Raw genomic sequence first — 16,346 nt, 5'->3', positions numbered from 1 at the left:
GCATCTTTTGCAGTCTTTGAGTCCTTGACCAGGTGCTGCTTTATAACATCATATACAAATGAAAGCATTCTATGCGAGAATCCAGTGATGCTAAAATCAACAATCGGGGAACCATGTCCACTATCATCCTAGACAACCGAATCACGTGTGATATTAACTCACACTGCTATTCATCATGTGTGGATATTGAGGAAACCGGTGACAAATACTGGCGATGCATGACTAAGCTGGTGTGAGAAGATTAAAGCACCTCCACCATGTCTTTCGTCTGAGTTTTCTTGAGAGAGAGAGAGAGAGAGAGAGAGTGATATCTAACCTTTTAATGAGATGGAACTCAATATGAATTCCCAGGTGCTCCTATGCAAGTTCTTTTAAACAATCCAAAATTGGAGAATTTGAAGCAGAGCATTTCCTCAACTCCACGTCCTTTCTGCCCAATGTGTGCTTGTGAGGTGATTTTTAGCCCTCGGCTATTCCAAGGCAATGCATACGGATCACACTTCTTGGTAACAACCACAAATCGCAGTGTTAGCAGCCACATGCAAGCAAATAGCAGAACTTTCAACATCGCTTTTCTAACAGCTACGGCTCCTGATGATTGGCAATGGCATTTCCTCGGCCAATGAGCTGCATGTGAAAATACATACTCGGAACTGTGGTCCTTTCCATCGTCCTACTAATTAGGCAGATGCTAACTACCAAATGGAACGTGTCCTCTTATTTGGGTGAGAATTTTTGTGGCGGCAAGAGCAACTGAATAACTGGTGAGAAATTGATAACTTCTCTCTTGAGACTGGAATAGTCAGCTGCCGTGCATTCAGATCCACCTATTGTAAGACATTTGCATTTCTTTCGCAGCACATCGCTAACTACAAGAAAAACCTTACTTGCATTTCTTAGAATGCCGGGTGGAAATTCTAATGAAAGAATTACGTACACTTGAATCTTTGGGAATTCTGAACAAAAAAATAAAAATTTTTGGGAATGATCTATTTCTTGAAATTCTTAGATCACTCCACCCGCCTTTCTATCATGAGACCCGTCATTAGATCATGCGAACCCCAGTATCCGAATCAAAGGGGATTCAAATGGATTTCAACTCAAATTGTCACCAATCACAAAATATGACAGAACCACCCCAGAAGCTGTCACAGAGAACAAATTAATGCACAGAACAGATGAGGGACCCCATCAAAGACCATCTTTCAAAAGGCGACTACTTTCCTGATCGCAAACTCAGCAAATTTAATTCTAATAGCCTAAAGGGCAGACCTTCAGAAACAAATAAGCTGTGTGCAACAAGAACAGATAAACCGTTCGGAACCATCGAACATCATGATTCATGAAAGCCATCTCAGCTAGCATTATTAATTCGCACTACCATTATCCTGGGGAAGATCAACAAGAACACCAAGTCATGCAGATGCAAACGAGGAATTACAGTTCCTTCATGAATTTAGAGTGGTCTATCAACAAAGACATTCTCAAAGGCAATCAGATTTCATGACAAGTCTGACTAGAACATGTGCCAAAGAAGGCCTCTCCACTCTCCATCAAGTCAGCTTATAGATCTAATTGCTATTATCCTGACTTTCCCATATGCTAGTAAATAACAGCTTTTGTCCATCACATAGGTAACAAGAGCACGTGCATTGAACAATTGCCAATTGCCCCCTTTGTGGTACATGTGAAAGGTAAAATATGTTCCCAATGTCCCACAGCTGCAGCTCTCATCAGCCACGGCCTCCGGGATAGAAAAAGTCCACACTATTTTCCTTGACCCTGAAATGGAAGTTATGTATCTTGCTGCCTGAAGTCCCCTGCCTGTCACGCTCGCCCTTATCGAAAACCATCAACTGCATATGAAACATGAACAATCATGACAAAATCACATAAAGGCTCATGCTTTAACATACACACACATTAAGATACAAAAAGAGGTCCAGGAATTCATCAACATTCTTCGCATATTCTTTGAACTGAGATATTTCATTACTTGACTTCACTTTCATCATAATGAAGCAAATTCTGTTCTACAAAATAGACCACCCAATATTCAATATTCTTCAGCCACAAAAGGAATCCCCCACTACAAGCAGGTAATGTTTTCAGCAACTACCTGTCCGTGCACGTCAACTACTGAACCAGTAGCCAAAGGTTCTGCTCTCACCAAAATATTAGATAGGTACTCCAGATTCAACATAAGCATAGGCTTTTCCATGCTCGAGTAGATATCCCCATGATTGAGAGCAACTACTGAACAATCCTGAAACATAAGTGAGAGCAAAATGATAACATAAGGAATACATGTATTTTGTGCAAGGAGAAAATGCATCATGATAGCAGCCCAGTGTCTTACGAATTCTGATGTTAAAGTGCGGCAGTAGTGCAGGAAGTCCAAGACACTATCTGAAGAACCATTAGCCACCACCTCCATAAGAGCAATATCATCTATCACGATGGTAATGCAGCTATTTTCTGCAGATAAGGCACAGACTGCGTTGTATATTTTCTCAAAGAGGGAAACAAGAACACTGCTTCCAATTTTCGCATCTTCTCTGTCTACAAAAAGAAAAGAAATATTGCATGCGTCAAAATTATGTCCCACCAAACACATATCCAGGGAAAAGCATGCAGGGTGTGCATACACACTCATACACCCGGATAGGAAAAATTAATACTGTTCAACATGATTTCTCAGAACAAATCAAGACTACATTTGTCAGAGCGGAATTTCATTGAAAGGACAAAGCCCATTCTGTCTTTTGGCTAAAGTCCTTAAACGATCAAGAATAGTCAAAGTTGAAAGGCTCTTGCCACTAGTGGAACCCCAAACTTAGGGCCTAAACCCATTACGCCTGTGTTAGAGATTTCAAGCCAACACATGAGATTCTGATGCAGACATGATTAATCCCAGTGAGGTTGATGAACATTTGAAAGGTTAACAATACATCACTATGGAGCTAAATTTTTACCTGAATTCCTCACCTGGGAAGCGGAGATTGAGCATGTCAAAGAACAAAAATCTGTTGTTATCCCTTTGGGCAACTAAATTGCAGCCCTGTAAACCAGAAAACAATCAATAAAGTTTTGGCTGAAACATCCATAGTCCAATGCCAGTAGCTTATCAAAGAAGACAAACTCAGTCCGAAACAAGCAAAGACCAGTACTTTCCACACTGAGACTATCACTAGCACCGACTCATTGCCGGTAGAGATAGAGAGAGAGGGGTTACCAGTTTTCGGAGGACGCGATCGTAGTGAGAGAGAGGCTGAGAGAAGGCGACCAAGATGAGGGAATTGTTAGAAAAAGCAGAGGACTGAGGAGAGAGAAAGCGCTTGATGATGTGGTGGATGACGAATGCTCCGCCCGTCTCCACGCAGTCTTCGACGAGAACCAGCTTGCCACGGAGGGGCCACCGGTCGCTGCGTCCGTCCAGTCCCAGCGCTCGGTCGAGCAGGTTGTCCATCTCTCTCTCTCTCTCTCTCTCTCTCTAGGGTTTTAAGCGAGTGCTCGCTGTGGAAGAAGACGACCGAGAAAAATAATAAAAAAAAAGACATACCATTTCCCGCGAAAGATGAAAAGGGAAAAATAAAACGAGTTCTTGACACGTGGCGATTAAACTTGAGAAAGCAAAATAGCAGGCTTTGGAGCTTAAAATCGCCCGAAGATCGATTCTCGTCCGCCGTCGAGCTCGCGCCGCCGCCAAAAACCGCCATGCCGAGCGTCAACCTAAAATTCTCGGCCTCGCTTCGCAGCTCCCACCCACACAAATTGATCCGGTTCCTCACGAGCAGTGCAGCCACCCCCACGATTCCGTCAACTCGGACCAATTTGTCGCTCCTCGCAAGACCTAGCTCGAACGCACAGAGATCGCCGGCGGCAGCATTGTCGCGCGCGTGGGTTGCGACGCCGTTGAACGTTCGCTGTCAAAATCTTCGTGGAAGAACCTCGAATGGCGTCGGATCGTACTTTATCAGGCGGGCGAGTGGCGGTTGTAAGTGTGTGGCTAGTTCTAGCTCCTCCGGCCTCGAGGGTGGCAAAAATGGTGGCTCGTTGAGTAATGATGACAGAAAGAGCAGTTCGCAATTGGAAAATGAGAATCAACGACCGCCATCGCCGACGGTACAGAATCAGGGAGAGAAGACTAATCAGCTGTTAACGTTGCCGACGATTTTAACGCTTGGTCGTGTCGCCGCCGTGCCCCTTCTTGTTAGTAGTAAGTTCCATTTTACTTGCAAAGTGAATTCTGTTTTTCTTCTTTTCATTTTCTTTGTTTTCCTCGTCGTCCTTGGCGAATGGTGATTTGCTTGGTGCTTTTATGTGGAGAGGAGAAGTTTTTGAATGGCTCTGTGTTGTCAGTTCAAACAATTTCAATCCTTTTTTTTCCTCGTTTTATGTTGGTTTCAGCCATATGAACCATTTCGTTCTATTGTTTGCTCTCCTCGTGGAATAGAATTTACATTGGAAGTTTTCGTGCTCTTTATCAGCAAGTAGTGCTACTGCTTGGATGTTAATTTTTCTATCGGGCTTCCAACCGCCACCACTGCCGCCAACAGTGGCTGATGCAAGATTTGAGGTTGTCAGATGCGAAGTGATTAGCTCACAGGGATGAGAAGAGAAATTCTTCTCTCTTTATGAGAACAGTAAAAAATCTTGTTTGTAGAGGGCCTTTGGTTCCTTGTGCAAAGATAATTTGATTGGTTTTCTGCAGAACTGGTGACACTTGCTTATTGGATATCCTGCAATCAAAGCACACATGCATGATGCATTAAACAGATGCGGGGTTTAATTGCCTCTGTACTTGACGCGTCATCTTTGTGCTAAAAGCCATGATCCAACTGGAGCATTAAGCTTAGAAATGGCTTTGTTCTGACTTTTTGTTTGAGAGAGAAAAGAAGAGAGAGGGTGCTTTGGTTTGGTTTGTTTTTTTTTTTTTTTTGGGGGGGGGTTTGAATTTCATGTGCCAGAACTTGGTGCGCATTTGCATCTTGTTTTAAGAAAATACAGCTTGGTTGCTCATTACTCCCTTTTAATCTTTGAGTGTGATTAGCCCCAGGACATTTGAAGTTTCTGCAGTGTATGGGTTCGTGTGCTGTGTTAAAAGGGCATTTCTTTTGCCGCTTGACATTTGTGATAGCCGTGGCAGAATTCTAATCTTGCTAGCATGCATTCCCCATGCAGTATCATTCATTTGAGTATTTGTTGTACTGTAAATTGTGGTAACTAAGGAGTTCTAACATCTCTTTTTATCTGTAGCCTTTTATCTGGATACAAGGTGGGGTACTACGGCTACAACAAGCATATTCATTGCAGCAGCAATTACAGATTGGCTCGATGGATACCTTGCTCGTAAGGTATAATTTTTCCTGGAATTATGAAATTGTAACAATTGTTTCCATGAAACTATATGTAAAAAAAAATTTCACCTTCATTTCAGATGGGTTCGGGCTCTGCATTTGGTGCTTTTCTGGACCCTGTAGCTGATAAGGTATGATTGAATGAGTTTTTTAACAATTGGGATGCTTATTGTCAGGTCAGCGTGCAAAACTTCTTGATTAATACTCATGCTCACTGATTGCAGCTTATGGTCGCAGCCGTATTGGTCCTGTTGTGTACCAGACCTTTGGAAATTTCTATGTTTGAACAGGTGCCATGGCTAATCTCTGCACCTGCTATTGCTATCATAGGTAGAGAGGTGAGTTCACAAACTCTGTATCTAAAATTAATCCCCACTTTGATTATGATCTAACTCTGAATGATCCGTTTGGTGACAATATTATCCATTACTATGTCTAATTAACAGTTCGATCCTTTTTTCTTTTTCCAATCGGACTGATCCGCACAGCCCACAATGCTTGTACTGAGATGTGATCTTTTGAAATATTCGATAGGTTTCCATAGCACAAATATCAGCATGTTCACTTTAGATATGGAGGTGAAGGATTATGATCGTTAGATCTGGGTGTTTCTGCTTTAATCAGGCTCAGTTATTATTATTTAGGGTTAATTCCACAAAAAGCCCCAAACCGGGACACCTATGACAAATTTACCAAAAACTATTTTTTTTTTACTACTAAAAATCCCAACCTAGTATACCCGTGATAAATTTACCTCAAACTATTTTTCCAACCACCAAAAATTTCAAACTGGTACATCTATAACAAATTTACCCTAAACTAATTATTTTGACCGCCAAAAACTCCAAATTTGTACATATGTTATCAATTTACCCTACATTAATTTTCATTAAATTGAATTAATACCACGAAAAATCCAAATTGATACACCTGTGATAAATAAAGGGTAAAAATCCCAAACATGTATCTTCGGCAATTGCCACGTGTCATCTAACTCAGCAATTTGACGATAAAGTTTAACGGAAACTAACGGAAGGTAAATTTGTCATAGGTGTACTAGTTTAGGGCAAATTTGTCATAGGTATACCAGTTTAGGGTTTTTGGTGATAAAAAAAATAGCTTGGGGTAAATTTGTCACAAGTATACCAATTTGGGATTTTTTGTAGTATTAACCCTATTATTTATCACTACTTAAAATATTTTTATGTAGTTCAAAAAAATTTATTAAAATTGATATTTTCAAATCTCTTCTTTTTCTTCCAGTGATCTTGTTTGATTTGGATAACCTGGTAAATTATTAGAACAAACATTTGTACTTGTTTCCAGATAACTATGTCCGCGGTGAGAGAATGGGCTGCTTCTCAAGATAGTAAGCTTCTAGAGGTAAATTCTACGTGTACTGCTGTAGTAAAATTGCTGTGAAGAATCAAAGCTGTTGTAAATTCTACCGTAAGAATGGCAAAAACATCTCAGGCTGTTGCTGTAAATAAATTGGGGAAGTGGAAAACTGCTACCCAGATGACAGCACTTACCCTTTTACTGGCTACTCGAGACAGCAGGTCAGCTTCTAGCTTCTTTTCATTCTTCTCTATGATGTATACTTTTAGCATGGGGTTGATCATCGAATATTTACAATCATAATTGTTTTTGTGCTTACTATGTTTCCACAGTCTTAGAGGAGCTGAATCCTTGGTGGCTTCTGGAGTTGTGTTGCTTTATACCTCAGCAGGGCTAGCATTATGGTCTTTAATAGTGTATATGAAGAAGATATGGAAAAGTGTTACTTAAACAGCACTCTTAGCCTTCAGATCGCATTTTTGACCAACCTTGCCTTGCCTTTTACTTGTTTGGTGCAAGTCCGCAGTTCAGGCTGCACGGTCCTCCTCTGATAAGGTTTTGAGTGGTGGTAAACTTGACTCATAACACCATTCCTTAGTACACTTATTTAGTGATTTTCTCTCTTTGGAATTTGTGCAAAGGTCAGTAGCCAATATTGTCGGTTTCTTTCCCCCTCTTGTAGATTCGGCGTTGTGTAGATTTCACCAGCATCCCTGTAACAAATCCTCGAAACTCTGCCTCTCAAGGAAGGTGTAAAGGGTCAACAATTCAATATCTTTATCTGGCAGAAGACCTCTCATAGAGACGCATATAGGGTATGGGGTTCTCCCTTGGATTTCTTTTCCCTTGATAGTAGTTTTTACTGTTGACAGAGTTGCTGGTGTCCAGGGTCACGTTTCATTAAGCATTAATTTGTTGGATTCACATTCTTGATTTAAGAAAGTGCAGAATGAGTTGTTATATTGGTGCACTTTTGTATCCCCTGAGGAGTATGTCAACTTTGCGAGCATTGCTAATCTTTTGCAGGTTTTGCCTGAGGTATATACTTATCCACTTTGCAGTCTGGATCAAATGTTTTTTGTTTGGTCAATTGCGGTTTGGACATAATTGCAAAAGGGTGAGGCTAGTCCTGACTGCCACCTCCTCGACAATGCCATGCCAGCCTTTCGCCGCCACCATTGCTCTGAGGGAGAGAGAGAGAGTCGTGGTCGGATGGTGGTGGTAGCTTTGACGGCTGGGCTTTGATGGGGGTGGTAGTCGCGGAGAGATAGGATGGTTGCAGTTTAAGTAGAGAGAGATAGTGGTGTCAGCCGTTAACCAGTGGTTGATGGAAGACGTGATGTGGGAGAGAGGTGAGCGGGAAAAACAGAAGATTAAAGTCGTGACGCCAAAAGAAAAAAACCAGTCAACTCATCGGAGGCAGCGGCGGCTGCATCTATTCTGCTGACCAGTCAGCAGCGTCGATGGTGCTGACCTTGCAGCAGTTGATGCTGCTTATCGGAAGGCTGAATTTTGCTGCTCATAGCTGCACCTCACCCCTTTTGAAAATCCTCCATTTTTGGATCCGCACAGCTACTACACCCGATCTATGTAATCCCCTTCAGATGAGATAGGCCTCACACATGACTTGAGCTAGGCTCATGTTATCCGGATTCAAGAATTAGAGGAAATTATCAAAAAGAATTGTAGATCTAGTGCACCTATGAAAATTTAGTCCTAAATATTTTAATTGTGTCAATTTAGAAATAAATGTTTTAATTATATCAATTTAGTCCTAAATCTTTTAATAATTTGTTAACATAGTCCTTCTGGTCATATTTGATTGAAAAAATGCTGACGTGATAATCCAGTCAGCATCATTTTATGTGGCGTAATCGGCGTTGACGTGGATATTTTTTAAAATTTATTCAATATTTTTTTTCTATTTCTCTTTTTTTTTTCCTTTCGCCAATGTTTGTCTGAGGTGAGTGCCGACGTCACTTGACGTTGGTTGTCCTCACCACATCTAGATGAGGTCCAGCTGCACTATAGAGAAAAGAAGAAAAGAAATAAGCATAGAAAATAATAAATTTAAAAAGAAACAGAAAATTTTTCAAAAAATTGTAAACATTACCTGTTTTCAGCCAAAATTATTGAAAGGTTTTTTCTAGAATTAGCATAAGTACAACAAATTTAGAACTTTTTCGATAATTATCCCCAAGAATTAATCTCTATGTTGGACGACCAAACTTTCGCCTACTCCTCATCCAAACTCGGCAAGGAAGCGTTAAAAGGAGGATGGAGTGCAACCTCTAGAAATTTGCCAGGCGAAAAGACTTCTGCCTAATGAGTGGATACTTTTGCTTTGTGTGTAATAAACTTCACTGATGCAATGTGCTGTCCAAATACAAAGAGCTGGCTTATGGCATCGTGGGAGGAAGATCAAGTGGCCTATACAACATTACAATATCAATTTTCGAATTTCCGAACTTTTAAACTATAGAAATCTTTCTCATACAAAAGAAGAAAAAAAAAATGCGATCTGAAAGGCTTAATTTGATGGATTCTGTGATCTCTTTGACTAGGTCTTCACATTTGCAGAGGGACCGCCACCTCCTCGGACTGAGAGCAGAGGCCCCCGCCAGGAGCTGCGACGGATCAATTGCGAATCCAGAAACAAAACTATGACGGTGATATCGTCATGAAAATGTCTCCTCACCCCGCGATCTATCTTCTTCAAGTCGGAGTACCGCATCTCTCTCTTCTTTGCCGCTTCACGGAGCGCGGTTTTGACAAGCTTCTTCGCAACACCCTGCAGAGACATGAAAACTCAGATAAGGATCTTGAAAGCATGGCATAAGATAGGAAAAAAAAAAAAGGCCGACTCCCACCAAAGACAACGAGAAGCAAATGCACCAATGTCCGACTCGATAATTGCAGAGGAATCACCTCAAGCAAATTTAGAAAAATTTTGTCGCTCGCAAATAACGGAATTCTAAAAATGTGGGGAATATCCTACATTGCGTGGACAGTTGTGGACAATGTCAACCGCCTCCTGATTGCTAAGATGCTCCCATAAGCCATCTGATGCAAATATGAGAAACTGGTCTTCAGGGTAAATCTGTTGAACTAGTATAGAAGGCTCAGCTTTGAGGATTGGTCGAGGAAACGGTTCCGGAAGCCTAAATTTTGGCAACAGAGGTTCCTTATTGAACTCCGCCTTCTTCAAATAAGCATCACCGATGGATCTTGAAACCTGCAATATAAAGAAAAAATAATTTCATTAAGCAACAAAATCGCTCACCATTCACAGACAGGTATTTTATAGGAACTTTGCTCATTATCTACCATCACAATGATTTATTAAAATATCAAATGGAAAATCATACTGCTTGTCTGAGAAGAAAATGAGGTCATGAATTGTCTTTTCTATATTTTCTGGAAAAAGCTTGAGGTCATGAACTCTACTCATCTTACAAAAGCTTGCAGGCATAGAACAAGAAGACACATGCCACCAACACTACCAAAACTCTCTTATGTATGTCGAGAGACAGACATGAGGACTTCTTACTTGACAAAATCTCACTTAAGCTGGAAGAACAATCCACAAGGAACCATATGTAGCTTTATTAAGATTCTATGGCTTCCCACAACTCCAAACAAGTATGGCAAAGTCAACATGTTGGCATGGAGAAGTTCTAGAATTAAAATGACAACTGCAGGATGTGGAGAATATGGCATTGCATTTATACCGAGTTAAGAATGATCCAGGACATTATGCTGTTAAAATTTATGGACTTCTGTCTGTCGAAGCCACATTCGAAACAATATGTAATGAAAATGCAACTTGTATATGCCACATGAACCTCCTCTCATAATGCAGTTTTATAAGGCAGCCCTTTGGTTTGCAAACTCATTGTTCGATCAATTAAATAGTGTGCCTGCCGCGTACAAATTGTTGGCAGAGAAGGTGCAAATCTTTTGCAATTATTTCATCAATAAAATAGAATTTATCATCAACAGAAAACATAACATTTCAGTCAAGTCAAAACCTAAACTACGGTGAACAAACTTCAGCTACGTAGTTCCAGCAGCTTCCCACATTCTTTTTTGAGGGACTGCGATAACAAGTGTCCTTAGAGCACCAATTAAGCCTACTTTGGCAACAAAAAGTAAAACACCGGTTAAGCATACTGCACTAAAAGGTTGAGATCCTTTCATAAGGGTCTTGTTAACAAGTGGCCCTAAGGCACTAATTAAGTAAAGTGAAAATGGAAGAAACACTTCGCAAGACATTTTGAAAATGAAAGAATTGCACATTTTAGTAAAGTTACTTGAAAAAGTGAATCCCAAAGCATTTTTGGTAAGGCCTAACAAGTGCCCAAGGTGCACTTTTTAACATTCTCCTATTCAAATTACTGGCCGCACAAATCACAATAAAAAAGCTTCTAAAAAATTGATTACTAAAGAAAATGCCCTAAGCACACTAAATCAACAAATACTTTTTTCAGTTGGCCTTAATTCTTAATTCATGAAGTAGAGTAAGGCTTTTAGATACCAAATCACAGCTGTCATATGAAAAAGAAATGATGAGCTAGAGTGAGATAACTGTAATTTTCTACCTTTAGGATCGGTTGGTAAAATTGAGAAGTAATTTCCCAATTGGGTCCTTTTTTTTTGTTTTTGGAGTACAACAGTCAGGCCACATGTGACCATCATCATACAACACACACTAATGGTGAAGACACAGTGCTATGAAAATTTTCAATTGGATACATCAACTAAACTTCAAGTCTGACAATTTTGGAGCATCTTGAAAACACTAACATACAAACTAGTTCAGGTGTATTTATTCATCATCTTTTTGGCCAACGGCCTTAGATGCATTTTAAAACCTGTGTTAAATTAACCTCCGTCTGGGATCTAAAACCGAGCTCCAGAGGTACCCACCATTCAGAGTTACAAATTAGGCCACTAATTAAGAGGAGAAATCACCAAGAGAGAACCACATCAAAAACCCTTAATTCCCCACAGAGGAATGGGAGGAGGGAAAAAGGAAGAGCAATTTGAAAAATGACAAAGAAGTTTTCTACTAAACATGCTTTTAAGTATTGCGTTGCTGCATATCATAAATTTGTCTGTGAGTTCCCCTAAATTGAATGGTAGCTGACATTCAAATTATAGCCAGCAAAATGTTGCAAGAAAAGATATAATGAAAAGAAAGATGCTACTTTTCTCACCGTAGAGAAGAGACTCAAGTTCAAAAACTTAAAATATGCCATCAGCAAGCACAATTACTGATTTCAAAGAAACTCAAGAAGGAGATGGAAAATGTTAAAAACCATGAACACAAACAGTATGGTAACTTAGAAACTACCAAAGGGAGGAAACCATTCATCCGACATGGAAAAGTCAAAAACTCGTTCATTCCCACAATGCGAGAGCAATGACATTAGAGTTGCATTTATTGCAAACTAAGTTTGCAAAAGACCAAAACACAAAAACAATTTATGCAATAAGATGTTCTATTCAGTAAAAGGTTACCTGAATAAGACCCTTCACACGCCAAACCTTGTGCTTTAAAACCACAATCTGTGGATCATCGGGATGCAATAGACGCAATTCCTCTCTCACAGATTCAAAACTGGCATTATGCTCGGATGACAACTGGATTGCTTTGACCTCCTTGACAGTCTTTTCCATTCGTCCTAACACGACCCTCGAGTCTCCAGCATTTGCAATGTATAGCTGGCCACCGCAAATGATGCCCACCAAACAACATGAGCCGACTGAAGCAATCTGTGGCTTAATATGCCACTGCTTTTTAACTATCGAGAGAAATTCCTCCTCCGTAGCTAGAAAAGCTTTCTTGATGACATCAGCGGACATTCCCCGGTTCTCTGAAGTGTATTCTGCAAATAAACAGCTGTTAATTGAGGAGAATATTGACACATATAAACATCCAGAGCAAAAAAAAAATAGGCAGATACAATATTACAGGAAGCTTTTGTGCTCGTTAACATGGATGAGTTGGTTTGCAGTTCCTGGACACCCTCTATTACTCCCGGTAAAGCACCCATCTTTCCTAAGACGATCTAACTGCAACTTGCCTCATAAATTTCTCAAATAGAAGCTCAGACGAGTTAAAAAAATTGCAGATATCCCAATGTTCAAATGAAGGATGATGCAAAGGTTATAATCCATCTGTAAATTCTAGTTTTCCAGCAATAATTCACAGATCTTCTCATAGTTTGCGTTATATACAGCAGGGATTAGAGCAGATATGGAGAAAGTGCTTGCTTCTGAATTTACTCTCAGTTTGATATAGTTGAAAATGTTAATACAATCAAACAGGAGTGAAGCATAGGTAAAAATGGCCCCAAACATCAAAATGATGGTGCACAGCCATTTACATAGTTATCCCATACTTCAGTCACGATTCCAAAACCCAACAGGTTTACTTACTAGACTGATAAGATATGACACTAACATACTGTCTAGCATTTTTCTTTTCCATGTGATATTTTCGATGGCTAAATTTCTGTGCCAGTGTGTAAAAGTCCAGATGCAGCAACTGCCAGAAAACATACTTTTAACATAGTCATAAAGCCGGTCATTGACAAACCGGGAGGTTTCAGGGCCTCCATGGCCATCGTAGACTCCAACAAATGTTCCTTGAGGACCAGATTCAAGAGAGCTCATCGGCCCTGATTCAACTTGACTCTGGTCTTCCAGTAGAGTATTTGCTTGAATTACCGCCATGGAAAATTCACCATTTACATGGTGTCCTGAATCTTTATACCATAACAAGCCATCGACACGACCGCTCGCATCTCCACTTTTTCCTGAGTCGTCGCCCTCGACCGAAGGTTTCCAACAAGGCGATACAATTCTCATCAATGATCCGGATACCATAACTTACATGTTCTCACCCAAAAGATCCAGCAATCAATGTATTCCCAAGGTAGTTATCTAAAATGATATCAAAGCCCAAGTTCTGCTCTAGTTTCTTTGCAATTCTCAAAGCCACGCCACTAGTCCCAGAAGTCAGATTTGCACTGATTATCGCAGACACCATTAATCTGCAAAATGTCAAGAACATAGGAAACATCAATTGCCTGGTATCTACAAAGATTGCATGAAGTTCACGGGACAATTGATGCGAAAGCATAGGATAATGCACAAGCGGGATTATACAAAAACTGCAAATCAAAACAAAAACAACATAGTAGGATCAAGCAAGAGGCCTGGTAAACCAAGGAAACAAGATCCCGGAAATAAATAGATGCCGAAAAAACAGAGGGAAAAAGAACATTTACAAAACTGAACATATCTCTGATTCGCATTTTCATCTATCCAGCATCCGATGGGTTGAAACATAACCCATGCGGAGGAAACATCAAATTCTAGAGAGACTCGAGAAATGCACGAATCCGTCAGATGCCAGTAAAGATCAAAACTTTCAGGCAACGATCAAGTGCCCAACGCATACCTTTGATCAATGCACCAAACTGTGCCTGAAAGACCCAACAAAACTCCGAATCACAGCCCTAGGTGAGCATAACCCATCTCGGGCAACAAGAAAGAAATTGAATTTCCAATCGGGTGGATTCAAACGAAACGGTGAGATTCGGCAGGAACGATCGAAAGAAATGCCCGATCGCCGGGATAAATAAATGGGGGCAGGACAAAATCGTGGGTATATTTTGTTTTTCCTTTTTACCTTTTTGAGTTGGTTTCAAAGACAGAGCTGATACAACAAAGCTTTGAAAGGAAGGGGGGCTTCTAGTCCATCACAGAGAGAGAGCTTTTCTTCTTCTTTCTCTTTCTCTGTGGACAGGGCAATGGGAAAGAATTCTTTTCAGCCTTTTTCGCTCATTTCTCTTTTTTCTGTTTTCCTCCGATTTATATACGGGCGGTTTTGAGGGGTTTTCTTCCCTTTGACCTTTCAACAGACCACCATTTTAGGCAATATTTGCTCTGTCTGTAGGCCGAGACGCGAAGGAGCCGAGAAACGAGACTCGGAAACTGAAAAAGATTCCTTTTTGATTTTCCCCCTTTTTCCGTTTTTTACTTCTATCGAGATTTGACTTTTGATTCTCTTTCATATTCGATTCCATCGAAAGTTCAAGTCATTTTAATGGATGGTTGTGCTTAAAAACATGATTTTTACCGAGGTAAAATGAAGGAAAGTTTTAATTTCTTATGCGGATGGGTTTGTGAAACGTGAGCGTTTTGATTCTAAAATATCAATATTTGACTTTTGATTCTCTTATATATTCGATTCCCTCGAAGGTTCAAGTCATTTTAATAGGTGATCATGCTTAAAAACGTAATTTTTATCGAGGTAAAAAGAAGGAAAGTTTTAATTTCTCATGCGGATAGATTTGTGAAACATGAGCGTTTTGATTTCGAAATATCGACATTTGATTTTTCATTCTCTTTTATATTTGATTCCCTCAAAGGTTTGAGTCATTTTAACGAGTGATCATGCTTAAAAACATGATTTTTATTGAGGTAAAAAGAACCAAAGTTTTAATTTTTCACGCCGATAGGCTTGTGGAATGTAAGCATTTTGATTCTTTTGAACTTTCGAATCAAAATAATAGGCAACACTAGACATTGAGACACATTTTATCCTCCGATTATGTGAGAATTTTACATAGTTAGAAATACGGTCTTGCACTTTTTGAATCAATCATCCCGTGTCAAAAATATTGCAAATTTTCAATTTTCTTTTTTCTCAAATAAATCGGGCTTAATATTTGGTAATTGATTTTGGCAGGACAGCACTTGAAAAATCCTTATCTTGTTGAAGGCTCTGTAGTTCAAATTGCACTACGATTCGTTTAGTGTACTATCAAACTATTAACATTCGAACTATTCTAACAATTGACGTTGAAACTATCCGATTTGAAGAAATCACCTTCCCCGTGACTTAATTTCTAAATGTGTATAACTCGAACGAAATTCAAAACTTTACATTCACTCGGATGAGAGGACTTATAGTTGTTTTTAAATGGGTCGGTTAAAGTGAATGTAATGCATTTTATAATTTTATATTTGCTACGCATATTTTGAGAATAGGGAGTTTCAAATACATCCGACTGCTAGCGCATAATGTTTTTCTTGAGGATCGAGATGGCACTTCTTACTACACATGAAGCTAAAACTCTTTCTACAAAAGATTGTTATATTATTAGAGAGGCAGAGAGTGACTATGCAATGAGAGGTGAAAAACAAAACCTCGTACATGCAAAACTATTGACTCTCCAACAAGTTCTAAAAACAAGGCTTACTGAAAAATGACATATTTGGAATGGTGTTGGTTATTTATCAGCAAAAGCAAATTGCAAGAAAAATGTCTTCGAGTTTTCTTTTTTTTTTTTAGTGGAGAGCGCAGGCAAATTAAACCTCTCTCTTTCCTCCCTCTCAGTAGCTTACCCTAGCTAAACGAATTTTTAAATAAAATTACTCAATGCTTATACTAACTCTCATGAATTACGAGTGTTAAATATCATCACACTTGGTATCCTAAATATTATGTCAAGTTTCGAAAGTTCGATTTTATTTTTAAATGAGATTACTCAATTTCAAACTTAAATGTTTAGACTGAAAAGGCCATAAGAAATATTTTTTTTTTTGTACTCGCCTTATGGATTTTGGGAT

The 16,346-nt window shown here is 39.6% G+C and overlaps 3 protein-coding genes across 8 annotated transcripts; 1 reads left to right on the top strand and 2 right to left on the bottom strand.

Moving 5' to 3' along the window:
- Positions 1-1,485: 1,485 nt before the first annotated feature.
- Positions 1,486-16,124, bottom strand: LOC115751123 (elongator complex protein 6). Its single transcript, XM_048278548.1, has 6 exons — positions 16,092-16,124; positions 3,236-3,493; positions 2,989-3,061; positions 2,360-2,562; positions 2,120-2,266; positions 1,486-1,856 (listed from the first exon to the last, which is right to left on the bottom strand). The coding sequence occupies exons 2-6, from the start codon at positions 3,467-3,469 to the stop codon at positions 1,734-1,736; spliced, it is 780 nt and encodes a 259-aa protein (XP_048134505.1). The 5' UTR covers positions 3,470-3,493; positions 16,092-16,124; the 3' UTR covers positions 1,486-1,733.
- Positions 3,676-7,763, top strand: LOC115751133 (CDP-diacylglycerol--glycerol-3-phosphate 3-phosphatidyltransferase 2-like). 6 transcript variants are annotated; one of them, XR_007198311.1, is made up of 8 exons: positions 3,676-4,219; positions 5,260-5,357; positions 5,441-5,491; positions 5,585-5,698; positions 6,687-6,743; positions 6,834-6,919; positions 7,031-7,253; positions 7,397-7,763. XR_007198311.1 is itself a non-coding variant. In XM_048278547.1 (7 exons), exons 1-7 carry the CDS (start codon positions 3,718-3,720, stop codon positions 7,146-7,148), a joined length of 1,026 nt encoding a protein of 341 aa, XP_048134504.1. In that variant the 5' UTR covers positions 3,676-3,717; the 3' UTR covers positions 7,149-7,763. The 6 variants fall into 6 exon arrangements, 1 of the variants encoding a protein (XP_048134504.1); XR_007198312.1 differs by having other exon boundaries at positions 7,031-7,263; XR_007198313.1 differs by having other exon boundaries at positions 7,031-7,263; positions 7,381-7,763.
- On the bottom strand, positions 9,015-14,565 carry LOC115751116 (probable protein phosphatase 2C 38). The gene is made up of 5 exons (XM_030688845.2): positions 14,170-14,565; positions 13,268-13,759; positions 12,222-12,589; positions 9,697-9,933; positions 9,015-9,489 (listed from the first exon to the last, which is right to left on the bottom strand). The coding sequence occupies exons 2-5, from the start codon at positions 13,590-13,592 to the stop codon at positions 9,259-9,261; spliced, it is 1,161 nt and encodes a 386-aa protein (XP_030544705.2). The 5' UTR covers positions 13,593-13,759; positions 14,170-14,565; the 3' UTR covers positions 9,015-9,258.
- Positions 16,125-16,346: the final 222 nt, after the last annotated feature.

The sequence above is a fragment of the Rhodamnia argentea genome, chromosome 5 (assembly GCF_020921035.1).
Source record: "Rhodamnia argentea isolate NSW1041297 chromosome 5, ASM2092103v1, whole genome shotgun sequence".
NCBI lineage: Eukaryota > Viridiplantae > Streptophyta > Magnoliopsida > Myrtales > Myrtaceae > Rhodamnia > Rhodamnia argentea.
The sequence above is the reverse complement of the archived record's forward strand: the minus strand, read 5'-3'. Positions and strand labels throughout refer to the sequence as shown.